The sequence below is a fragment of the Lithobates pipiens genome, unplaced genomic scaffold (genome assembly GCF_037356315.1).
Source record: "Lithobates pipiens isolate NorthernLeopardFrog02 unplaced genomic scaffold, aLitPip1_a1.2 Scaffold_16, whole genome shotgun sequence".
Classification (NCBI taxonomy): domain Eukaryota; kingdom Metazoa; phylum Chordata; class Amphibia; order Anura; family Ranidae; genus Lithobates; species Lithobates pipiens.
Genome location: NW_027507748.1, coordinates 444769468 through 444794069, shown reverse-complemented (window position 1 = coordinate 444794069; position 24602 = coordinate 444769468). Strand labels below are relative to the sequence as shown.

At 43.3% G+C, this 24602-nt stretch overlaps 1 protein-coding gene across 2 annotated transcripts in view; it reads right to left on the bottom strand.

The window, feature by feature from the left end:
* The window catches only part of TSGA10 (testis specific 10), a 180961-nt gene continuing 156359 nt past the window's right edge, over positions 1-24602 (bottom strand). For both annotated transcript variants that reach the window (XM_077482743.1, XM_077482744.1), the window contains exons 19-20: positions 8548-8669; positions 1-1450 (exon numbers count right to left, since the gene is read on the bottom strand). In XM_077482743.1, the coding sequence (XP_077338869.1) occupies positions 1426-1450; positions 8548-8669 (147 nt within the window). In that variant the 3' untranslated portion in view covers positions 1-1425. The remainder of the gene's footprint in view (positions 1451-8547; positions 8670-24602) is intronic.

Below are 24602 nucleotides of genomic sequence, written 5' to 3'. Positions count from 1 at the left end.
TTTTATTAAAAACACTTTATTGAATAAAAAAATATATGATCCATACAAAACTTCACCATTTTCAGTAAAATATAACACAAAGCTCAAAGGACTAATATATAAACTGTAGAGGGGTCAAACTGATATTACTCATGAAAAAGAGCGATTTAAAGCAGAACTTTAGCTGCTAGTGGATTGATTTGTTTTGAATAAAGTGAGGAAAAGGTTGAAATCACTTTTGGTTTTCATTGCCTGTTTCCAGTTTCCCTGTTGGGGAGATATCCCTCCTACTTCCCATCCCCATAACAAAAGTTAGAAATAGGTTTTAAATGTAAACCTTTTCTATTCTAGCAATGAAAGTCATTTTACTGTTCTCTGTGCCCCTGTGTTGGAGTGCTGCTCCTCACTTCCTGTCCCAGATAAATTAATGGGAAGTGCTCCTCAGCTGTTCTTTGACTCACCTTTATCTTTGAAATTCCCATAGCCTGTTACCACTCCTTCAAAACCACTCCCTATGCTTTACAGAATGTTTTAACTATAGCATATACTAGAATATGTTATCTAGGTCTGATTCCACAGTTTGTATTTATTTTCGGACAATAAATATTAAGTAAAATACATTGTAGGTAAAACAGTTGTTTTAAAATACATAAAAAAATGTACAAAAATGATTTAATTGGCACATCTAAATAGAATGTCAGTTAAGATTGTATAGATAATAATGTGAAAAAAAATCTAAAACAAAATAAAACACACAACATGTAACACACATTAAAGATATATGCCATAATGGGCAAAATAACCTTGACTAACAAGATACAATTTGTATTTTGAACCCATGGGGACAATTAACATTACAAACCCATGGGCAAACATAAAACCCATAAAAGGTTTCATAGTAGCAGAATTCACCTAAAGTGTATGCAGCGCCCAAGTGGACTTGTGTGTATTATAAGAATGTGTAGAATGAAATAATTTCACTGCAGTCCTATGTGTAAAGATGATGTGCCCTAATGTTAGATCATAGAGCTATATACATACATAGGCACTCTAGAGAAATGCATCTGGTATATGTATGAAAATCCCAACATCGTATTCAGCTTTCACATGGGGGTACCCATAGAGGGGAGACAAGTGAATTAACAAGGACAGTGATTACAGAAATTAAAGTCCAGGTCTATATCAATGGGCTCCAGGTTGAGGCTGATCCTTCACAGAGCAATCATGTATACTGAGAACAGTGTAGTATTCAATAAGCATCATGGATGTAAGCCGTGTGTCCCATCTTGATTCCAGTTTGCACAAAGAGTGTTTGGATGTTTGCACATATGGGAAAGTATTCGTTATGATGCAAACACGTGAAAACATAAAGTGATTGAAAGATAACAGTGTATTTATTATTTAACTGGTGTTTCCATGTTCTTTCCCACGATGACCATGAGTTGCTTAATAATCTCTAAACAAAAGATTCCTGCAAAAAATAATGTAATTAATTAAACAATACAAATACCTAGAGGGAAAAATATGCTGGAAAAACGAAACAGGCCACTTGGGGGGAACCATTTGGAAACTCAATTAAAATTTACAGCCTACATTTTATGTATATTTAATTTTGGCATCTACCAGAAGAGATTTGAAGCAAATGTAATGAAAGACTCTTTTATTCAGAAGAATATCATAAAATGAACACTCTCTCAACCAATCAGATATACAGTATAGTACACATATAAACAGGTGAAACATGGGTTTCCTAATGAGTAGTGAATGAGTGAATGAATGATGTCAGCAGAGAATTCCTGGAGATTTCTCACCCACAATTCCCTGCACAATAAGGACTTGTTTACAGGTGTGTCAATTAGGAATAATGAAGCAATGTTCATTAATGCTTCTATAGCATTTATGACATGTACAGTATTTGTTGAGTTTTTGAAGCATTGAAAGAATGATCAATGCTCATGAAAGTGCTACTTTAGGCTCGGTTCGCATAACATGTGAACCAGACAGACAGGGAGTGGGCCTCTTAAGTATGTACCATATTTTAGATGAATACCTTGCCCGAAGGTACCAACCCTAACCACCAAAGAAGCCTGATCCAGTCAAAACTTGCAGGTGTCAGGGCCCTCTGAATGGTTCAGACTGCAAGAACCTTGAAAACGGATCCTTTTTAGGGGAGATTGTCTGAGGTTTCCAGAATGGGAATGCCAGGCCTAGAATGGACATTTTTTGGACAATGTTTAGCAATGAGTAGCAACATAAAACTCTAGAGGACACTGGGAAGAGAGGTCTTTATTAGGGAAGGTAAGCCTACTGACCTTTAAGGCAAAGGAGTCACTGAACAGAGGGGAAAAGCTGGACGGTACAAAGTACCACAAGTGGTTCAATAGAACCTGAGGAAAAATAACTCTGCTGAGAGGAGGAGTGTAAGTCAATACATGGTACCACTGCCGAAGACAATTATCTACTAGGGTAGGAGCAAAGGCTCCCAGGGTACCAAGAACCCTGACACATCTGGAAAGATACACTGCTAAATATACCTATGCTAGAAAAATGGAGGGCAGTTGAATGAGATGCCAGGTACAAGGGCTTAGCCTGTAAGCTAAAGACCATGACAAGAACACCAAATTCCAGGAAACAAACAACCCCAGGATCCATCCGGATGCACGAAAAGCCCCCACTTGTAGAAGTGGGAGTGCGCCTTCTTACAGAAGGCTTACCAGAGAAGTCAGCTGACCTATGGCTTTGAGCCCTACATATTTAATGGGAGATTTTCCACCCCTCAACAGGCCTCCTGGGTTGCACTCTGTGGTGTTGCTATAGATGATCTCAAGAATAAAGTCTAGTACGCATACGTCTAATGTCGGCGCCATCGGCCGGTTCATTAGAACTCGGCCCACATTTGGGCCGTGTGTACGGCAGCCAGTCTGACAGAAGCCAGTCATTCAGCTGGCTTCTGTCGAAGGGTAATGACCGAAAAAGGTTGGATTGTTAGTACAGCAACTCCGACCTGACCTGTCAGTCTTTTTCCGTTCAACCAAGTGGAAAAAAAGCTAGTAGTAGGTACGAGACTTAAGTCTACAGAGACAACGTCTCTCAAAGGGTAACTAAATCAATCAGAAGCTCCAAGGATGCCATGTCAGCAGAGTGCCCTGTCCTTCTAAAAGTAAGACCCAAATAGCGAATATAGTGGGAAGATCTGTGCAGCTGTAGGAGCTCTAAAAGACCCAAAGTCTGGCACAACAGCAGAAGACTGTGATGACCCAAAAACAATCTGACCACGGATAGACTGTTGGGACACTGAATCTGAATCAAAGCCAGTAACAAAGTCTGCAGGGCCAACATGAGCTAGGGACTCAAAATGCTCAGAGCCAAGCTTTGCAGAAGATGGGGCTGGGGTGGGCTTGGATCGCCTGTGGGCAGAGTGCCCTAGTATCTGAGCACAAGCAAACAGGAAGTCCAAAGTGGCCATGAAGGCACCCAGCAGAGCTGAATTGGACTCCAATGAGGGCGTTACTATGACAAAGGATCTTAGGATTCCCCATTACAGGTGTCGGTTCCTTCTGGGGATAACTATTAGATGTTCCAGAACACCCAGGGGAGTATGGGATGTGTATCTTAGCAAAGGAATGTTGCATCCACACAGCACTCTACTGTAAACATTTTGTTAAAAAAACTCAATTTTGGGGATACTGGCAAACAAAAACAAAAGAAATTCAATAGCAAGCATCTCATTATACAGTATAAGACTAGTTTATAATAAAGTAAATTCAAGTTATTTATCTGCAAATGTATGCAATAAGACATCTTATTGCATTTGTAAACTAATTAGGCAGGCTAAAATGTAAGGCCTCGTTCACACGAGCATCATTAAGTGTAAAGACAGGAAATTTAAAACTAGGTGCTGAGGGGGAGATGTCAGTGGAAACTATAGCCGGCAGTAAGTGAAGGTCAGAGGGAGCTACTAGGAGCTATATTGGTAGTGTAACAGGAGTACCTAAACCCAAGGTGCATAGGTTTTCAGAATTTGTAGAAACTTCCAGAGCTGAAGGGTGGGAGTAAAGGGGGGCTGCCTGGGATATTTATGAGGACCTTGACTAATCCCCATCAAAAAGGAACTGGAAGAGGAAATAGACATGAGCCATCCCAGCAGGGGCAGTCAGGCGGAAGATGGAGATAGAGTGCTGAGGAGGCTGTCGTGGCACTTGAGGGTGCCTCCTAATCTGGGGAGGGGGTGACCTCAGGCCTGGGGCTGGAAAATTCCTAATAAAACACATGGAGGAAACCATTCCTTGAAGCACAATGTTAAGGAGAAAGGACAACAGGAGCAGGTCAGCACGTCAGATCTCCTGAGAGTCAGCTGGGTGGGCTGGTGAGTGTCTGGAGAACAGTGGGGAGAAGTTAGCCTGGAGGGCTAGTGAAAAGGGGCAGCTGCAGCCAGGTGCGTTGCCAGTGCCTGAAGAGTTGGTGCTGGGATCAGTAGCCACAGGAGTGATACAAGCTGGACACTGAAATTCTGCTACACAATTAAGGGGACTTGGGTTCCTGCCTGTAATTGACCAGTGCTTCATCTGAATGAGTGACTGTCTGGTATTCACAGCCAGGTTCTGCAAGCAAGTGTGTGCTAGAGGAAGAAATGGAGCTGTATATAGACACTGTATGTAGAAAGAGCTGTCCGTGAAGTAGTTGTTGAAGTCAAATGGGCATCCCACAACCTCGCAATCATATCCAAGTTATTGCCCTCAATAAAACAAAAACAAAAAAAAAAAAAACACAAAGTCACAGACTGTTCTCTGACTCAAGTGTGCCTGTGATGATTTGGTGTGCCTAGCTGTGCATAGTGGGGGATCCCAGTTTACTTCCGGCTCTTTAAGGGTGCTCTACACGTACATAACTAAAAGGCTTGTTAACAAATGCTAGAAGACTAGCTAATAAAAAGGAAGAACTGGAGATGCTGACACAGGGTTTTCAAATATCAGAAACTTAGTTTGACAGCTCACATGACTGGCCTATGACTGTCCAAGGGTACTCTTTGTATTGAAGGGATAGGGAAGGAAGAAGGGAGGGATGGGTGTGCCTGTATGTCAAGAATGACTTGCTAGTGAACATGAGCAATGACATTGTTTTTTTCTCAATACTTTATTTAACCACTTGCCGTCCAGCTCACGCTGATATACGTAGACAAAGTGGCACAGGTGAGCAAAACAACGTACCCGTACATCACTCCGTCATTGCCAGCTGGCATGTGCCCACCGTGGGAGTGTGCCCGTGTGTCCCCGGTGGCCTGCAATCGTGGAACGGAGAGGCAGAACGGGGAGATTTCTATGTAAATAAGGAATTTCCCTATTTTACCTAGCAACATGACAGGGATCTACTGCTCCCAGTGATCGGGAGCAGTGATCTCTGTCATGTTCTAGTGAGCCCACCCCCCCTACAGTTAGAACACGCTGAGGGAACACACTTAACCCCTTGATTGCCCCTAGTGTTTAACCCCTTCCCTGCTAGTGACATTTACTCAGTAATCAGTGCATTTTTATAGCACTGATCGCTGTATAAATGCAGTGTCCGTTCTGTTCGCCGCAATGTCACAGACACCGCCATTACTGATAAAAATTCCATAAATCTATCCCCTATTTTGTAGACGTGATAACTTTTGTGCAAAACAATCAATATACGGTTATTCCAATTTTTTTTTACCAAAAATATGTAGAAGAATACATATTGGCCTAAACTGAGAAAGAAGTTTATTTTTATTTTTTTGGGGGATATATTTTATAGCAAAAAGTAAAAATTATAGCTTTTTTTTCAATTTGTCGCTCTTTTTTGTTTAAAGCGCAAAAAATAAAAACCGAAGAGGTGATCAAATACCACCAAAAGAAAGCTCTATTTGTGGGGGGAAAAAGGACGTCAATTTTGTTTGGGTACAATGTCGCACAACTGCATAATTGTCAGTTAAAGCAACACAGTGCCGTATCGCAAAACAGGGCTTGGTCAGGAAGGGGGTAAATCTTTCCAGGGCTGAAGTGGTTAAAGAGAGCACATGGTAAATGCAGATACTACATCCATAATATGTAAAACAAGGAACATTTTCATCAGTAATAAGTCTACAGTGCAAAAAAAAAAAAAAAAAAAAAAAGGACATCTCCACATAACAATATGAACTAATAAAATGAGATGAAAACTTTGGGCAACTGGATAAGAAGTCTCTGTACCCCACATGACATTTTTCTCGGTATACACTGGTTAACAAGACCAGAAAAGACCCACCTGGTCTTCCAGCGAGCGAAAAAAAAAGAGAGAAGATGAAAATGAGAAATTGGGGGGAGAAGGGGAAAGGAGAGGGAGAGTAGAAGGGAAAGGAGAAAAAAAAAAGGTTGGGTATGGACAAGGTATCACCATCCAGAAACTCCTTCCAAGCTTGGGGAGCCAGCAGTATAGACCTTCACTGTCGGGAACTTAAGTCACAGGTTCCGCGTATTCCTCAGAGTAGGCAAACTCGTGCAAATAAAACCATTTTTTTTTCATTTCTCACGTGGACCCTTTTCTGTGGCCACCAAGTCCTCCATCGCATTAATTTTGTCAATTTTTTTCAGCCATCCGTCAACTGATGGTGGCTGTGTCTACTTCCAAAACAGCGGGATGCAGATTTTTGCAGCTGTGAGCAAGAGCAGCAGGATTGATTTCCTATATGCCTTGCTCGGAGACTCGTGGTGATGCAGGAGGAACAATGCAGGATCCCTCCGCAACTCTTCTTGGGTGAATTTTTGAACAATGCCGTGAACCTTCGTCCAATAGGACTGCAAAAGGCGGCAGGACCCGAGGACATGAAGAAGAGAGCCAACCTCCTCTCCGCATCTCCAACAAAGATCCGAACATTGGGGGAACACTTTAAACCTAGCCTCCTGATGTCTAGCACAGATAGAGGTTTTGTAAGAGAACCGAAGAATCCTGTCCACTTGTTTCTCTGTAAATTGGATCCCCAACTCCCGTTCCCATCTTGAGATATATGGAAGTTTGTAGTCGTGGACCTAACAACATTTGGTAGGTCTGAGAGACCACATACTGTATTGGAGATTATTTCAGACATAATATTTCAAATGTAGTTAGGCTTCTACGAAAGGGCTCCGAGTGGGAGGATTATGACATTGGTAATGGAGCAAGGGAAGAGGTGAAATTCCTAGGGCTGGAGCTTTTAAGGGGAGAAATAAATGGAAAAATAACCCACTCATCTGTCCAGGGATCCAAATCTGTCATCACCCGAACAGGTTTCTTCACCGGTCTTCGCCAGAATCTTAGCTGTGGGCAGCCGGCTGTGACTCCTTGTGGCTTCACAGATAGCCACTGTGCATGTGTGAGCTGCGCTGCACTTTGTGGATGGTCTTGCAGCCTTTTGGGATCTGAGATGTGTCCCAGAAGTCTGCGGGCAGGGAGGTGGGGAGCGGAACTTCGTCAGATCGCCCAGGCAGTGAGTGGGAGCAGGTAACTGTAAAAACTAGGAACAACTCCCACCCAACCACCACCAAAAAAAAAGTTACAAATGTGGCAGGGGTGGAGGGGAGGTGGAGGAAAAGCAGAATTCCCCCTTTTAGGTGAAGTTGCACTTTAAGTATGGCAGTGTGAACAAAGCCTAAGGCCGCGTACACACGCGGGGACTGTTCGCTCAACTTTGTCCGCTGAACAGTGTTTCAGCGGACAGTCCGCTCGTGTGTGGGCTTCAGCGGACAGTTTCAGCGGACAGTTTGACGAACAAAGTTTTTCGGAAATCCCGAAAAACTGTCCGCTGAAACTTGGTTTGAGCGGACAGTCCCCGCGTGTGTAGGCTTGTTCGTCAAACTAAGTTCCGCGCATGCTCAGAAAGAATTTATACGCCGAAGGTTGCATTGCAGTGTATAGGACGTCGTTTTCTAGTCCCGTCGTACGTGCCGTTCACGTCATCGCGCACGGTTTCAGCGGACTGTTCGTTCGTCGTGTGTGGCCAAGTCCGTCCATGCTAATTTTGAGCGGACTGTCCGCTGAAATTGTTTGACGAACAAAGTTGAGCGAACAGTCCCCGCGTGTGTACGCGGCCTAAGGCATAGTGAAGAGTTCTGCTTTGTTGTGGGGTAAATGGTTTTCAGTTTTTATGCAAGAGAAATACACTTAAATAGCACTAATATTGACCTGCTTTTTATTACCTGAAAAACTGTAGGAATATAAAGCCACAAACTATTTAAGCAGATTAAAACTTATGTTACTTGAGGTTAAAGAAAACCTGTAGTCAGTCCAAGCATAGAAAAATGCCTATTTGATGATATAGCACATTACCTCAGTTATCTTCAAATACAGAAATACAAACTGCATCATAAACATTAGATCCAAACCACTTGCTCACATCTACAGTCACCTGTATATGGGTTTTTTGTCAAATCTCCCCACAGCTTTTGAGGAAATAAATTACAGGTCAACAGTACAATTTATTAATGGTGTATTCTGTATAAACAACTCATTGTAACACAGTGTTTTAGAAAGGGTCAGATACAATCTAAGGCAAGTTAAATCAGCCATTCTCTTTTTTAGCGTAATGAGGCCATTTACCTGTCAAGTGATTTTTCTGGAGACCGGGATCGGCGCTCTGGAGATCGGAATAGCCTGTCAGGTGAAATCCTTGAAGTGTTTGGCGTTTGGAAGTTTTGACGGCGCAGCTCTTTGACAGCAAGCTCCCTATACAAAATAATCATTAACTTTCAATAATTACAAGCATGGCCCTGTCCCAACTTTTATGAGGGCGTGTTGCTGCCATCAGCTTTTAAAATGACCATATTGTTTTCTTAAATAATGAATATAGTAAATAAAAGATGGGTTTATGAGATTTGCAGATCATCCCGTTCTGTTTTTATGTCAATTTTACACAGTGCCCTAATTTTTTTTGAATTGGGGTTGTAATTTTGCAGTCTTTCCAAAGATTTATAGTAAAAAAAGCAAAAAATTTGATTTTTTGACTAAACATTAAATCCTTTTCTTTTGAAAGGGCACAGGAGATATAATTCAGGCACATTGGGTTATGCTGCTGTCTTCAGGAGATTGGACAATGGCAAACAAAGCTGTAACGACAATCCAGCATAGCCCCTCCCACTCCCAGCATACCTTGGTTTCATAGTAAAGCAATAGTAGGAGTGCATCATAAGAAAAGAGGCAAGGGGTCTTTGTCCTTAACCACTTGCTTACTGGGCACTTAAACCCCCCTCAGTCCCAGACCAATTTTCAGCTTTCAGTGCTCTCACATTTTGAATGACAATTACTCAGTCATGCAACACTGTAACCAAATGATTTTTTTGTCCTTTTCTTCATACCAATAGAGCTTTCTTTTGGTGGTATTTGATCACCTCTCGTTTTTTTATTTTCTGCGCTATAGATGAAAAAAGACCGAAAATTTTGAAAAAAAATGAATTTTTCTTCGTTTCTGTGACAAAATTTAGCAAATTAGCAATTTTTCTTCATAAATTTTGGCCACAATTTATACTACTACACATCTTTGGTAAAAATAACCCACATTTTTGCATATTATATGATCTGTGTGAAATTTATAGAGTCTACAAGCTATGGTGCAAATCATAAAGATTTGCAAAAAAAGATCACATCTGATGTACTAAGGCCTATCTCCATTCTTGAGACCCTAACAAGCCAGGAAAGTACAAATGCCCCCCAAATGACCCCTTTTTGGAAAGTAGACATTCCAATGTATTTAGTAAGAGGCATGGTTAGTTATTTTAAGTTGTCATTTTTTCCCACAATTCTTTGCAAAATTACGATTTTTTTTTTTTCCACAAAATGTTCATTGTAATAGCTTATTTCTCCCACACGGAATGTGCATACTACAAATAACACCCCAAAATACATTCTCCTACTCCTCCTGAGTATAACGATACCACATGTGTGAGACTTTCGCACAGCCTGACCACATACAGAGGCCTAATTTTGAAGTAGCACCTTCAGGCATTCTAGGAGCATAAATTACACATTTCATTTCTCAACCACCTATTACAGTTTTGAAGGCCCTGGAACACCAGGGCAATGGAAACGTCCAGAAAATGACCCCATTTTGGAAAGCTAACACCCCAACGTATAATCTATGAGGCATAATGAGTCTTTTCAATGGTTCATTTTTTTCCAGAAGTTTTCGGAAAATGTGGAAAAAAATGAAAACGCATTTTTTTTTACACAAAGTTGTCAGTTTATAAGATATTTCCAACGCATAGCATTTACATAGCAAAAATAACACCCCAAAATACGTTCTACTACTCCTCCTGAGTATAACGATACCACATGTGTGAGACTTTTACACAGCCTGACCACATACAGAGGCCTAATTTTGAAGTAGCACCTTCAGGCATTCTAGGAGCATAAATTACACATTTCATTTCTCAACCACCTATTACAGTTTTGAAGGCCCTGGAACACCAGAGCACTAGAAACGTCCAGAAAATGACCCCATTTTGGAAAGCTAACACCCCAACGTATAATCTATGAGGCATAATGAGTCTTTTCAATGGTTCATTTTTTTCCAGAAGTTTTTGGAAAATGTGGAAAAAAATGAAAACGCATTTTTTTTTTACACAAAGTTGTCCGTTTATAAGATATTTCCAACACATAGCATTTACATAGCAAAAATAACACCCCAAAATACATTCTACTACTCCTCCTGAGTATAACGATACCACATGTGTGAAACGTTTACACAGCCTGGCCACATACAGAGGCGCAACATGCAAGAAACACCGTCGGCGTTCCAGGGACACATAGCCTGCACATACCAAGAATTACGCCCCCAAATACATTATGCTGAGCAAAGGGTAAAGAAAAGATTACCTGTGGTTTTAGAAGCGCAGTTGTCCACAGGAGGATATCACTGGTCCAGGCAGCAGGCAGGGACTTGGTCAGCAACAGCGAACACAGTTTTTTAGGCAGCAGGCAGGGATACTGTCCATATTACAGTCCAGTGTTAGTGCAGAGATGTCAGCAGTGCCAAAAATATTGGTCCTGGTAGTAGGCAGGTCCTTGTGGTGTGGTCAGTGCGGCATGATGGCAGTAAGTCCTACAGGCAGCAGACAGAAGTAGAGCCTCGTTCAGGACAGAATAGGGATAGGGGTAGAGGCTTCTCCCTCCCAAATCTCTTTGAAGCCTCCGAGTCTCCAGACCCTAATCTAGGAATAAGAAAACAAAGAAAATTGTTTTCTTCTTCCAGAAAAACTATACTGGAGCCCCTCACATATGTGAGACCCCGTGTTGAATCCCACTAGTCCAGTTGCAGAATACAAGATCAGTCCAAGAGGCAGGCAAATATCGTGGTCAAACAGTCCAAGGTCAGTTCCAGATCAGGCAGAGATATGTACAGAATCGTTAGACAGAAGCATGGTCGAATAACAGTCCAGGGTCAGTTCCAGATCAGGCAGAGGTATGTACAGAATCGTTAGGCAGAAGCATGGTCGAATAACAGTCCAGGGTCAGTTCCAGATCAGGCAGCGGTATGTACAGAATCGGCAGGCATAAGAGTGGTCAAATAACAAGCCAGGGTCCGTTACAGAGCAGGCAGTGGCATAAGGGGTGTGAAGGTGTATGAAGGCAGGAACTGAGGATTATGTTTACCATACTTCACTAAAAATTTATTGAAGTATGGTAACGCCGAAAACAGTCGCCTATACAGAGGCCTGGTTGGGAAGGACATTGTGCACAATAATAAGATGTGTCTCTTCTGACTCCTGCTTTGGTACACACCTTACATCTTTTTTGGCGTCTTTTGCCTGTTGGTGTGGGGGGGATTTTATCCGGAAAGTGGCGCTCGGAGAGTCGACTAACAACGTCTGATCTGATATTTTCTGGTGGGCCGTTTGGGAAAATAAGGGCTGTGAAAACTTCCTCCTGGTAGCCAAAGAAACGTTTGGGGTTTTGGGTGGCGTTGCGGTAAATTACATATGAATTATAAATGGCCAATTAAAAAAAAAAAAATTGCTACTTTTTTGTACCAATGATATGTCCGTCTTGTGACCAGATATGGTTCCATCATTTGGTCGTTGAAGTCGACTCCTCCCATGAATAAATTATATTCGGAAATGCATTTGGGTTTCTTTACGGGGCCATTCCTTCTGGGGATTTCCACGAAGGTATCATTGTGGATAGAAGATAACATATACACATCCCTTCTGTCCCTCCACTTCACTGCCAGAACCTCCTTGTTTCTTAGACTTGCGGTTTCTCCTTTCCGCAGCTTCTTGTTCACCAGACTTTGAGGAAAGCCCTTCCGATTCTTTTTTACAGTGCCACATGCTGGCGTCTTCTTCCGGTGAAGGTTGTGGAACAGGGGCAGAGATGTGTAGAAGTTATCTACATAGAGGTGGTAGCCTTTATCCAGTAGGGGGTATATGAGGTCCCAAACAATTTTTCCGCTGGATCCCAAGTAGTCCGGACAATTAGGGGGCTGTAGCTGGGTGTCCTTCCCTTCGTACACCTTGAAGGAATATGTGTACCCTGTGGCTCGGTCACATAATTTGTAGACCTTCACCCCATAGCGGGCCCTTTTGCTGGGCATAAATTGCTTCATTCTAAGCCTGCCACTAAATTTAATAAGGGACTCATCCACACATATGTGTTGGTCCGGGGTAAACAATTTGGGGAATATTTCTGAAAAATAATTTAGTATTGGTCGAATTTTGTAAAGGCGGTCAAAATTTGGATTATTTCGTGGAAGGCACTGGGAATTGTCACTGAAACGTAAGAACCTCAGGATCATCTGATATCTGGTTCTGGGCATTACCGCGGAGAAGAGCGGTGAGTGGTGGAGGGGGTGGGTTGACCAGTAGGTACGTAATTGATTTTTTTTGTTGAGTCCCATATTAAATGTGAGGCCTAAAAAAAGCTTGAACTCCTCCACCGTTAGGTCTCTCCATTCGTAGGGACGGGCATAATAGGAGGTCGGATTTTGAAAAATAAATTGTTGTGCATACAGGTTGCACTGGGCCACAATTGACGCCAACATGTCCTCCGTAAAAATTAAATTAAAAAAACCGATAGGGCTAAAATTCTCCGTGTCCACCTGGACTCCTGGCTGGGCGGTGAAAGGGGGAACATTGGCCTCTCCTGAATTAGGAGGAAGCCACAAGGGGTTCTGAAGGGCATAGGGAAGGCCAGCATGGCTCCTAACCCTTTGGGGCTGAGATGACACCCCACTGGTACTTGTCCTTTCTTGCTGGGGCACTGCGGTGCTGGTGGACGGCATTGCGGTGCTGGTGGACGGCACTGCGGTGCTGGTGGACGGCACTGCGGTGCTGGTGGACGGCACTGCCTCACTAGAACGCCTTCGCTTGATGGGCCGGATATCTTCCTCCTCGGATTCATCAGTCAGTGTTTCACTGCTGAGGACTGGCTCATAATTTACGTCGGCTTCAGAATCCGAATCCGAAAAGGAATCTGAAGAGGAGAGCTCCCCGTTGCTCTTGTCGGCCGCGGAAATAATTTGGTACGCCTCCTCAGCGGAAAAGACACGTTTAGCCATGGTAGCACTGATGGGCACTGATGAGGTGGCACAGATGGGCGCTTTTGAGGTGGCACAGATGGGCGCTTTTGAGGTGGCACAAATGGGCACTGATGGGTCGGCACAGATGTGCACTGATTTATTGCACAGATGTGCAGATTTATTGCACGGATGTGCACTGATGAGGCAGCAGATGGTCACTGCTGAGGCGGCAGATGGACACTGCTGAGGCGGCAGATGGGCACTGCTGAGGGGGCACAGATGGGCACTGCTGAGGCGGCACAGATGGGCACTGCTGAGGCGGCAGATGGGCACTGATGGGTCGGCACAGATGTGCACTGATTTATTGCACGGATGTGCACTGATGAGGCGGCAGATGGGCACTGCTGAGGCGGCAGATGGGCACTGCTGAGGCGGCAGATGGGCACTGCTGAGTCGGCACAGATGGGCACTGCTGAGTCGGCACAGATGGGCACTGCTGAGTCGGCAGATGGGCACTGATAGGTCGGCACAGATGTGCACTGATTTATTGCACGGATGTGCACTGATAAGGCAGCAGATGGGCACAGATGGGCACTGCTGAGGCGGCACAGATGGGAACTGCTGAGGCGGCACAGATGGGCACTGCTGAGGTGGCACAGATGGGCACTGCTTAGGCGGCACAGATGGGCACTGCTGAGGCACAGATGGGCACCGATTGGTACAGATGGGCACCGATTGGCACTGGCGGTGCACAGATGGGCACTGGTGGTGCACAGATGGAGCACTGGCGGTGCACAGGTGGGCACAGGTGGCCACAGGTGGGGTAGATCTGGGCACAGGTGGAGTATATCTGGGCACTGGCAGGGTATATCTGGGCACTGGCAGGGTAGATCTGGGCACTGGCAGGGTTTATTAGTATGACTGGCACGTTTTATGTATCACAGAGAACGCTCACTCACTGTTCGCTGTCTCCTCACACGCTATCGCTGTGTGAGGAGACACATTCGGCAATGGGTGATGATCTCATTTGTTTACATTTGAGATCATCACCCATTGGAGGAGGCGATCGCGCTGTAAACGGCCGCTGTGATTGGCCGTTTACAGCGATCTGTGATTGGCTGTGTCCAGCGGACACGGCCAACACAGATTTTCCCCGATGCGCGCTCCCGGGAGCGTGCGGGGAACTCTTAAAGGGGACGACGTCAATAGACGTAGTCCCGGAAATTGAGATCCGCGCTGTAGCCGTCATTTGACTATAGCGCGGATCTCAAGTGGTTAAAGTGATTCTAAAAATTCATTTTTTTTTAATAACAATAATTATGTATGATATATACATAACTTCTCTGTGCAGCGGTTTTGCACAGAGCAGCCCCAATCCTTTTTTTCTCCCCCGCCAGCGCTCCTGGCTCCTCCCCCTTGACCAGTGGCCCCAACAGAAAATTTGCTTCCAAGTCCTGCTCTATGTGTCCATAAGACACTCTTTCCTCATTGGCTCACTGGCTGTGATTGAAAGCAGTGGGAGCCAATGGCTCCCTCTGCTGTGTCTCAGCCAATGAGGAACGAGAGACCAGGGACAGCTGTAGGCCCCCATGCACATCACTGGATCGAGAGGGGGCTCAGGTGAGTATAAGGGAGGGGCTGTGGGAGTAGCTGAACATAGAATGCATGAAGGTAAAAAAACCTTCAGTCTTTACAACCACTTTAATGTACGCCAAGAAAAGGATTTTACAGTAAATCAAAAATCCAATTTATTTAACCATACATTACAAGATACAGGAGAAGTAATTCAGGTTAGGTTCAATGGAACATCCTAAAGCAGTCTAACGCTGATGCTGGGACCAGACCGGATCGGCTGCAGAATAGGTAAGTATAGTGATTTTTTATTTTACAGGGTTAGATAGATTAGGTTTAGAATGTGGCAGAGAGCAGGTTTAGCATTAGTTAGGTGTTGGCTGAACTTCCACTGAAAATGCAGAATTAATCCTCTGCATAGTGCTATACACCTTTATATTTCTATAAAACATGCATAAAATTCTTAGAGAACCCAGGTAGGCTACCTTGGAGAATAGCAGCTGCAGATTGCTTTAGGTCCAGACGTGTAGACTGCTTCAAAAAGGACCAGAGAGGACCCCTTAAGCTTAGGCGTAATAATGGCAGACTGAACCTCCTCATATACCAACTCATCCAGATGGATAAGGTACACTCCTTGTCATCCTCAGCTATATGAGCAGGTGCAACTGTATCTGTGAGAAAATCAGAAACAGACTGTGGAGGAGAGGGTGAAGAAGTGGGATTTCCTACATTCTGAGTCAGATAACGCCAGAGATTTTTTTCCATATTTCTGACATAGTTTCAGAAAATTTCTGGATGGGCCACACCTGAAGAAGCTAACTACTCCACAATTTTGGTGTAGCACGTTGGTGGCCATTGTGTATGAGCAGGCCAGAAGTGGTGTAGATGCCATAGAGGTTTGGGGCACATTAAAATAAAGTGTGAATGACCCACCATTATGCCATGTGACAATTCTTTAAAAGTGACATGGCCATTTCATAAGGACACATGATAGATTAAAAAAGCGATGTGGCTCCCAATAAAGGTGTCTGGCAGCCTATTAATCTGTAAAGTGCTCTAAAGTTGACTCATGCACCAGTGTCTAGGCAAGTGCCTTCAGCAGAGCCCAGTGCTCACAGACATATTACAGGTCACGGGGCAGTGAGGGGGCAGTCTGCACAGACAGGCTCCCTCACTTGCTGATGCTGACTGTCACTGTCAGGTTTTAAATGTAATTGTCGTTTTTTTCTTTTCTATAATGTATCTCTCGGTTCTTAGATCAAAGGAATGAGCTTCTGTCTGTAGATGAGGGCAGTTTAACCACCTAAAGACTAAACCTTTTTCTGACAGTTGTAGGTTACAAGTTAAAATCAGTATTTTTTGCTAGAAAATTATTTAGAACCTTCAAATATTATATATAGTGCTGTAAAAAAGTATTTGCCCCTGTCCTGATTTTAATTTTTTTTTAAATATTTCTCACACTTAAATGGTTCAGAACGTCAAACAAATTTTAATATTACACAGAGATAACCCGAGTAACTCCAAGATGCAGTATTTAAAATTATTATTTCTTTATTAAGAGAAAAAAATCTGTTCAAACCTGCCTGGCACTATGTGAAAAAATGAACTGTGATTAACCACAATATTTTGGAAAGCGGAGTTAAATTTCACTTGCCACACTCAGGCCTGATTACTGCCACACCTGTTGAATCAATAAATCACATACATAGAAGCTGTCTGACAAAGTAAAGCACGCTAACAGATCACAAAAAGCCAAACATCATGCCACAATCTAAAAAAATTCAAGAACAGATTAGAATCAAACATTTATTGGTCTAGGAAGGGTTTCAAAGCCATTTCAAAGGCTTTGGAAGTCCAGTGAACCACAGGGAAAGCCATTATCCACAGATGGAGATAACTTTGAACAGTGGTGAACCGTCCCAGGAGTGGCTGGCCTACAAAAATTACTCCAAAAACATGATGACGACTCAATCAGGAGGTCATAAAAGAACCCAGAACAACATCTAAAGAACTGCAGGCCTCACTTGCCTCAGGTAAGATCAGTGGTTATGATTCAACAATAAGAAAGAGGCTGGGCAAAAATTGCACCCATGGGAGACTTCCAAGGCCAAAACCACTGCTGACCAAAAAAAAAACACAAAGGCTCATCTCACATTTACCAAAAAACATTATTCCCAAGACTTTTAGGCAAATATTCTGTGGACTGATAAGACAAATTAAAATTTTTGGAAGTTGTGTGTCCCATTACATCTAGCATAAAACTAACATAGCATTTCATAACAAGAACATCATACCAACAGTCAGACATGGATGGTCGGGGCTGCTTTGCAGCTTCAGGACCTGGATGACTTAAAATAATGTGGGCCTGAGTGGGCCAAAATTGCTCCACAGCAATGTGAAAGACTCATTGCCAGTTATCGCAAACGCTTGATTGCAGTTGTTGACGCCAAGGGAGCCACAACCAGTTATTAGGTTTAGGGGCAATTATTTTTTCAAACAAAGCCAGGCAGGTTTGGACAGATTTTTGCCTTAATAAATGAAACCATCATTTAAAAACTGAATTTTGTATTTACTCAGGTTATCTTTGTGTAATAATAAAATTTGTTTGGTGATCTGAGTCATTTAAGTATGACAAATATGTAAAAAAAACAAAAAAACAGAAAGGGGGCAAATACTTTTTCACAGCATTGTATATTTTTTTTAGCAGAGACCCTAGAGAATAAAATGGCGGTTGTTGCAATATTTTATGTCACACGGCATTTGCACAGCGGTCTTTCAAACACAATTTTTTGGGAAAAAATACACTTCCATGAATTAAAAAAAACAAAACAATAATGTTAGCTCAATTTTTTGTATATTGTGAAAGAGGATGTTACGCTGCAAGAATCGTGATCTTTATTCTAAACAAAAAAAAAATGTGATTCTCGTTTTATCCAGAATCGTGCAGCTCTAAAAAACAAAAACAAAAATTTGACTCAAGTGGTTAAGTGGATATAAAGAACTGATGTAAAAACTATTTCTTCTTCGAAAAAACATGACTGAACTGATGAAACAGCCTGAAGGCATGTGTGAAAGGGCCTTACACTAGCGGAATCTGGGTACAGTGCTTGTGGGAATTACAAGTGTCAGCAATTCCATAAAAAAAAAAAATCATGATAAAAAGTCCATTCTTCTAGAACACTAGCAAAAACCGAAGCATGTTGGGAGATGGGGTGATTATACTGGGCTGTTTCTTTAGCTTTGGCTGTCAGTGTCCAATTTCCTGAAGGCAGCAGCATAACACAATCTTCCTGAATTAATTCTCCCATGTAAGGTATTCTATGATTTCATCGAAATTAATATTTTGTGACAAGGCTTAGGGATCATTTTAGAGGTCTATGATTTTTTTTTCACTGAAATAATAACTTTATCCTGCAATTGTCAACACTGATTGTAACTGTAAATTCTACATATTTATGACTTTGCTGTCCATGATAAACATATTTCATGCATTTTAAATAATCTTAAGAATTATATAATCAAAATATTTAGCAAAATATCTGCTGTGGCAAAAATTAATGTCATATTCTGTCCAAAGTCAGTGACCACGTGGACCTTCCCCTTCATCATACCAACCTTACTACCCTTAACCAGTTGCCGACCGCCGCACGCCGATGTACGTCGGCAGAATGGCACGGGCAGGCATAAGGGCTTACATGTACGTCCCTTGCCTCCCGCGGGTCGGGGGCCCGATCGGGCCCCCGCCCGGTGCCTGCGGCGGTCGGTTTTCATCCGGGAGCGATCCGGGACGAGGGGGCGGCCATTCATTCATGGCCACCCCCTCGCGATCGCTCCCGACGAATAGAAATCCCCCGTGACATCACTTCCTCTCCTGTAATGTAAACACAGGAGAAGAAGTGATGTATTCTCTCCTCCGTGTCGGTATTTTTCGTTCCGACACGGAGGAGAGCGGATCGGTGAGTTGCACCAACACTCTACACACACAGTAGAACATGCCAGGCACACTCACACCCCCCCTTTACCCCCCGATCACCCCCCCAATTACCCCTGCCCCCCAGTCACAGTGACACCAATGTCATTTTTTTTTTTTTTTTTTTTGCATTGGTGTCATTTGTGACTGTAATAACTGTTAGGGCAGTTAGAGTTAGCCCCCTTTAGTTCTAATGTACCCCCCTAACCCCCCCAATAAAGGTTTAACCCCGTGATCACCCCCCGTCGCCAGTGTCACTAAGGCTGGGTTCACATTGCAGCGGTTTATGAGAACGAATGTGATTCGCACCGCACTGCAGTGCAAATCACATCCGATCTCTGTGCGATTCGAGTTCAGCCATTCGCCGCACCCGCCGCAAATTCGCACGGGACCCTTTTTTTGGCCCGCAGCAGAATCGGATCGCATGGGTGTTCACACCATGCGATCCGAGTTTGCAGATCGCACTGCGATATGCGAACTGATCTGGGGGTGTCAGTAACATTTCACTGACACTCCCAGCAGTTCGCATAGGGCAGTGTGAACTGCCGCCGGGAGGCATGCGATGCGGGAACCCGCCGCGGATTCGCGGCGTTTCCGCATCGCTCCAGTGTGAACCCAGCCTAATAAGCGATAATTTTTCTGATCGCCGTATTAGTGTCACAGGTGACGCTAGTTAGGCAGGTAGGTATTTAGGTTCGCCGCAGCTTTTTATAGCGCCAGGGACCCCCATATACTACCGCATAAAGCCCCCTGATTGCCCCCTAGTTAACCCTTTCACCAGTGATCACCATATAACTGTTACAGGTGACGCTGGTTGGTTAGTTATTTTTTTATAGTTTCAGGGCACCCGCCATTTATTACCTAATAAAGGTTTAACCCCCTGATCACCCGGCGGGTGTCATTTGTGACTAATAACTGTTAGGGCAGTTAGGGTTAGCCCCCTTTAGTTCTAAGGTACCCCCCTAACCCCCCCAATAAAGGTTTAACCCCGTGATCACCCCCGTCGCCAGTGTCACTAAGGCTGGGTTCACATTGCAGCGGTTTATGAGAACGGATGTGATTCGCACCGCACTGCAGTGCAAATCACATCCGATCTCTGTGCGATTCGAGTTCAGCCATTTGCCGCACCCGCCGCAAATTCGCACGGGACCCTTTTTTTGGCCCGCAGCAGAATCGGATCGCATGGGTGTTCACACCATGCGATCCGAGTTTGCAGATCGCACTGCGATATGCGAACTGATCTGGGGGTGTCAGTAACATTTCACTGACACTCCCAGCAGTTCGCATAGGGCAGTGTGAACTGCCGCCGGGAGGCATGCGATGCGGGAACCCGCCGCGCATTCGTGGCGTTCCCGCATCGCTCCAGTGTGAACCCAGCCTAATAAGCGATCGTTTTTCTGATCGCTGTATTAGTGTCACAGGTGACGCTAGTTAGGCAGGTAGGTATTTAGGTTCGCTACAGCTTTTTATAGCGCCAGGGACCCCCATATACTACCGCATAAAGCCCCCTGATTGCCCCCTAGTTAACCCTTTCACCAGTGATCACCATATAACTGTTACAGGTGACGCTGGTTGGTTAGTTATTTTTTTATAGTTTCAGGGCACCCGCCATTTATTACCTAGTCTCACTAGTGTACCCCTAAATTTAGGGGTGTCTACTTTCCAAAATGGGGTCATTTGGGGGGGGGGGGGGTTTGTGCCATCTTGGCATTTTATGGCCTTCAAAACTGTAACGCCCTTAGAAAGCCTGAAGGCGGTGCTTGGTTTTCGGGGCCCCGTACGCGGCTAGGCTCCCAAAAAGTCCCACATATGTGGTATCCCCGTACTCAGGAGAAGCAGCAGAATTTATTTTGGGGTGTCATTTCACATATGCCCATGGCATGCATGAGCAATATATCATTTAGTGACAACTTTGTGAAAAAAAAAAAAAAAAAAAAAGTTTGTAATTTTCCCGCAACTTGTGGCAAAATATAAAATATTCCATGAACTCAACATGCCTCTCAGCAAATAGCTTGGGGTGTCTACTTTCTAAAATGGGGTCATTTGTGGGGGTTTTGTGCCATCTTGGCATTTTATGGCCTTCAAAACTGTAATAGGTAGTGAGAAGTGAACTCAAAAATTTACGCCCTTAGAAAGCCTGAAGGCGGTGCTTGGTTTTCGGGGCCCCGTACGCGGCTAGGCTCCCAAAAAGTCCCACATATGTGGTATCCCCGTACTCAGGAGAAGCAGCAGAATTTATTTTGGGGTGTCATTTCACATATGCCCATAGCATGTGTGAGCAATATATCATTTAGTGACAACTTTGTGTAAAAAAAAAAAAAAATTTTTTTTTTTGTCATTATTCAATCGCTTGAGGCAAAAAAATAAAATATTCAATGGGCTCAACATGCCTCTTATCAATTTCCTTAGGGGGTCTACTTTCCAAAATGGGGTCATTTGGGGGGGTTTTGTACTGCCCTGCCATTTTAGCACCTCAAGAAATGAGATAGGCAGTCGTAAACTAAAAGCTGCGTAAATTCCAGAAAACGTACCTTAATTTGTAGATGTGACAACTTTTGCGCAAACCAATAAATATACAATTATTGACTTTTTTTTTACCAAAGACATGTGGCTGAATACATTTTGGCCTAAATGTATGACTAAAATTGAGTTTATTGGATTTTTCTAATAACAAAAAGTAGAAAATATCATTTTTTTTCAAAATTTGCGGTCTTTTTACGTTTATATCGCAAAAAATAAAAATCGCAGAGGCAATCAAATACCATCAAAAGAAAGCTCTATTTGTGGGAAGAAAAGGACGCAAATTTTGTTTGGGTACAACATTGCATGACCGCGCAATTACCAGTTAAAGCAGCGCAGTGCCAAAGTGTAAAAAGACCTCTGGTCATTTACCAGCAAAATGGTCCGGTCTGAAAGTGGTTAAATGTGTCTAAAAATAAAAGTAAATATTTAAAGAGGAGCTAAACTTGCCTATCCATTAACCCTTTCACTGCCAGGTCATGTGCTCCATTTTGTACCTTCAGGTGGCCAGACAATTTTTGCAATTTTTCCTTTGTTTATTATTTTTCACTTATAGCTTTCAGAATTTGTGACCCCCCCAAACCATATATTTTCTGAAAGCACATAATCAGTAGAATAAAAAGAAGGTGCTACCAATTTTTTTAGACGCTGCGGTATTTGCGCAAATGTTTATCAAACCAATATATTTGCAAAAAATACACTAAAACCATTATTAGCAGATAAAAGAACAGCACATTTTACAAAATTCCTACTAAATATAAAAAGCTTAACCTGTATTAAGTTAATAAATAACAAATATTTGTAACTTTTAAATTGCGCTTTTTGCGAAATGGTGAAAACTGAACAGACGCAAAAGTGTAATTATCCAAATTTCTCAAAAAATCGGAAGGTTTTAATTCTTCCCTTACAGATTTCAGAATTTGCCAAAACCATATATTTTCTGAAAGCATATGACCTCTAGAATAAAAATAAGGTGCTACTTATTTTTTAGACCCCACAGTATTTGCGAAAATGTTTATCAAACCAATATGTTGGCAAAAAATACACTAAAACCATTATTAGCAGATAAAACCACAAATAATTTTACACAATTCCTGCTAAATCCCTACTAAATATAAAAGGAGTTAATAAATAAGAAAAAGTTAAAATTTTTACATTGCGTCTTATTGCAAAATGGTGAAAATTGAACGTACACAAAAATGTAAATATCCAAATCTCTCAAAAAATCTTAAGGTTTTCATTTTTCCCTTACAGCTTTCAGAATTTGTGAAAGACCCCCAAAACCATATATTTTCTGAAAGCATATGACTTCTAGAATAAAAAGAAGGTGCTACAGATTTTTTAGACCCCGTGGTATTTGCGCAGATGTTTATCAAACCAATATTTCTCAAAAAATCTATAGGTTTTCAGTTTTCACGTACAGCTTTCAGAATTTGAAAAGACCCCTCAAACTAGACACTTTCTACAAGCACATGACTTGTAGAATAAACAAAAGTGCTACTGATTTTCTGGGCCCTGCAATAATTGTTCATCATATTGCTATTTTCACAAAAAATACACTAAAATCATTAATATTGCACATAAACACAACGTAACTTACAAAATTCCTGCTAAATTAGTACTAAAGCATTGTTCACATGTGGCATACTAAAGTGTACGCCCATGGGGGGGGGGGGCATGTTTACCCACACAGGAATGCACAGGTGTTCCATGCATCCCTGTAAAGGCAGTCTCATTTATGTCAATTAGGATGCAACGGCTGCACAGGTATAGCTGCTGTTCCCTATCTGACATCCATGTGGGTGTGGGTACATGACTTAGAACACAGACAGTGTGAGCTCAGGGACATGCATGCGGACCTACATGGGTGTAAAATTGTGAGGAGCGGATCTGTTGGTGCAGTTGCTACATCTCAAATTACATCAATGGGACTGCCTGCACAGAGATGAACGGAACACCTGTGCATCCCTGTAAAGGTATGCTGTGTATGCCCCCAGTAAATAAGGCCTTAGGCCCATTTCACACAAGCACACGATTGGGTCTGCCTGTCCGTTTTTCAGGCGGGCCCAACCGGAATAACATTGTTCTCTATGGAGAGACTGATGTAAATGGACATGTGTTATACCCACCTGTATCTGATCCAGCCTGCTAAAAACAGACGGGTGGGGATTCCATTCCCCATCCATCTAGCATATCGGATCGGATGGCGTCCGATGGAAATGGACAGGCGGTCCCTTTTCATCCGACCGTCCCGTAGAGAACAGCGGGCTGTGTCCGCGTCCGGACCTGTCACCCGCCTGCTCAGCAGACAGATCCCCCACTGAGCAGGTGGATCTTCTTGACAGAGTCCGCTCCATGTGAAAGGAGTCTTACCAGGAGTGGCAGGTCCATCAGGGTCGCCGCCCCTCTGCAGGGCACCGGACTCATATGCCTGTATGAGTTTTTTTTTCAAGCCAGATGATTAGACCCTGAGGTGGAGGGGTGAGTGTGGACGGACGCCACCGTGGAGGGGTGAGTGCAGGCGGACCTAGGGGGGTCTTACTATGTTTGTGTTTTTTCTTTACAGTCATTTTATAATATTTTTTTTTACATGAGGGGGGGGGGGGTCTTTGGTGAGATATCAGAGGTCTAAACAGACCCCCATATATCTTTTTTTGAGACAGAGAAAGGGATGAATGCATGGAATCTGTATAGAGATCCCATTCATTCCTAAACTGACAGTCTGATACAGAGTAACACTCGCAGTTACTATTATCAGATGTCAGTGGGCATATAGGAGCAATCATAGTGATCGCTGCATGCGTCCAGAGTGCCACACTTGGGGGGTCGTAAACACAGGTTTACCAAGCCCCCAAGCCCAAACATCACCCGCACCGCTCCCCCTGCCACGATCCCCAGCCTGTCACATTGCCAGAGCAGAAGCTCCAGGAGGAGAAGGAGGGATGCCGCCGGAGCAGGGATGGATCAGGGGTGCGGGGCTGGTATGGTTGGCTATCTGAGTGATGGGAGGGACACATCTGGATCCCCCCAAGCCCCCAGCAGCACCTGAAGCCAGCTAGAGCGGCAGAGGAGGGATGCCTG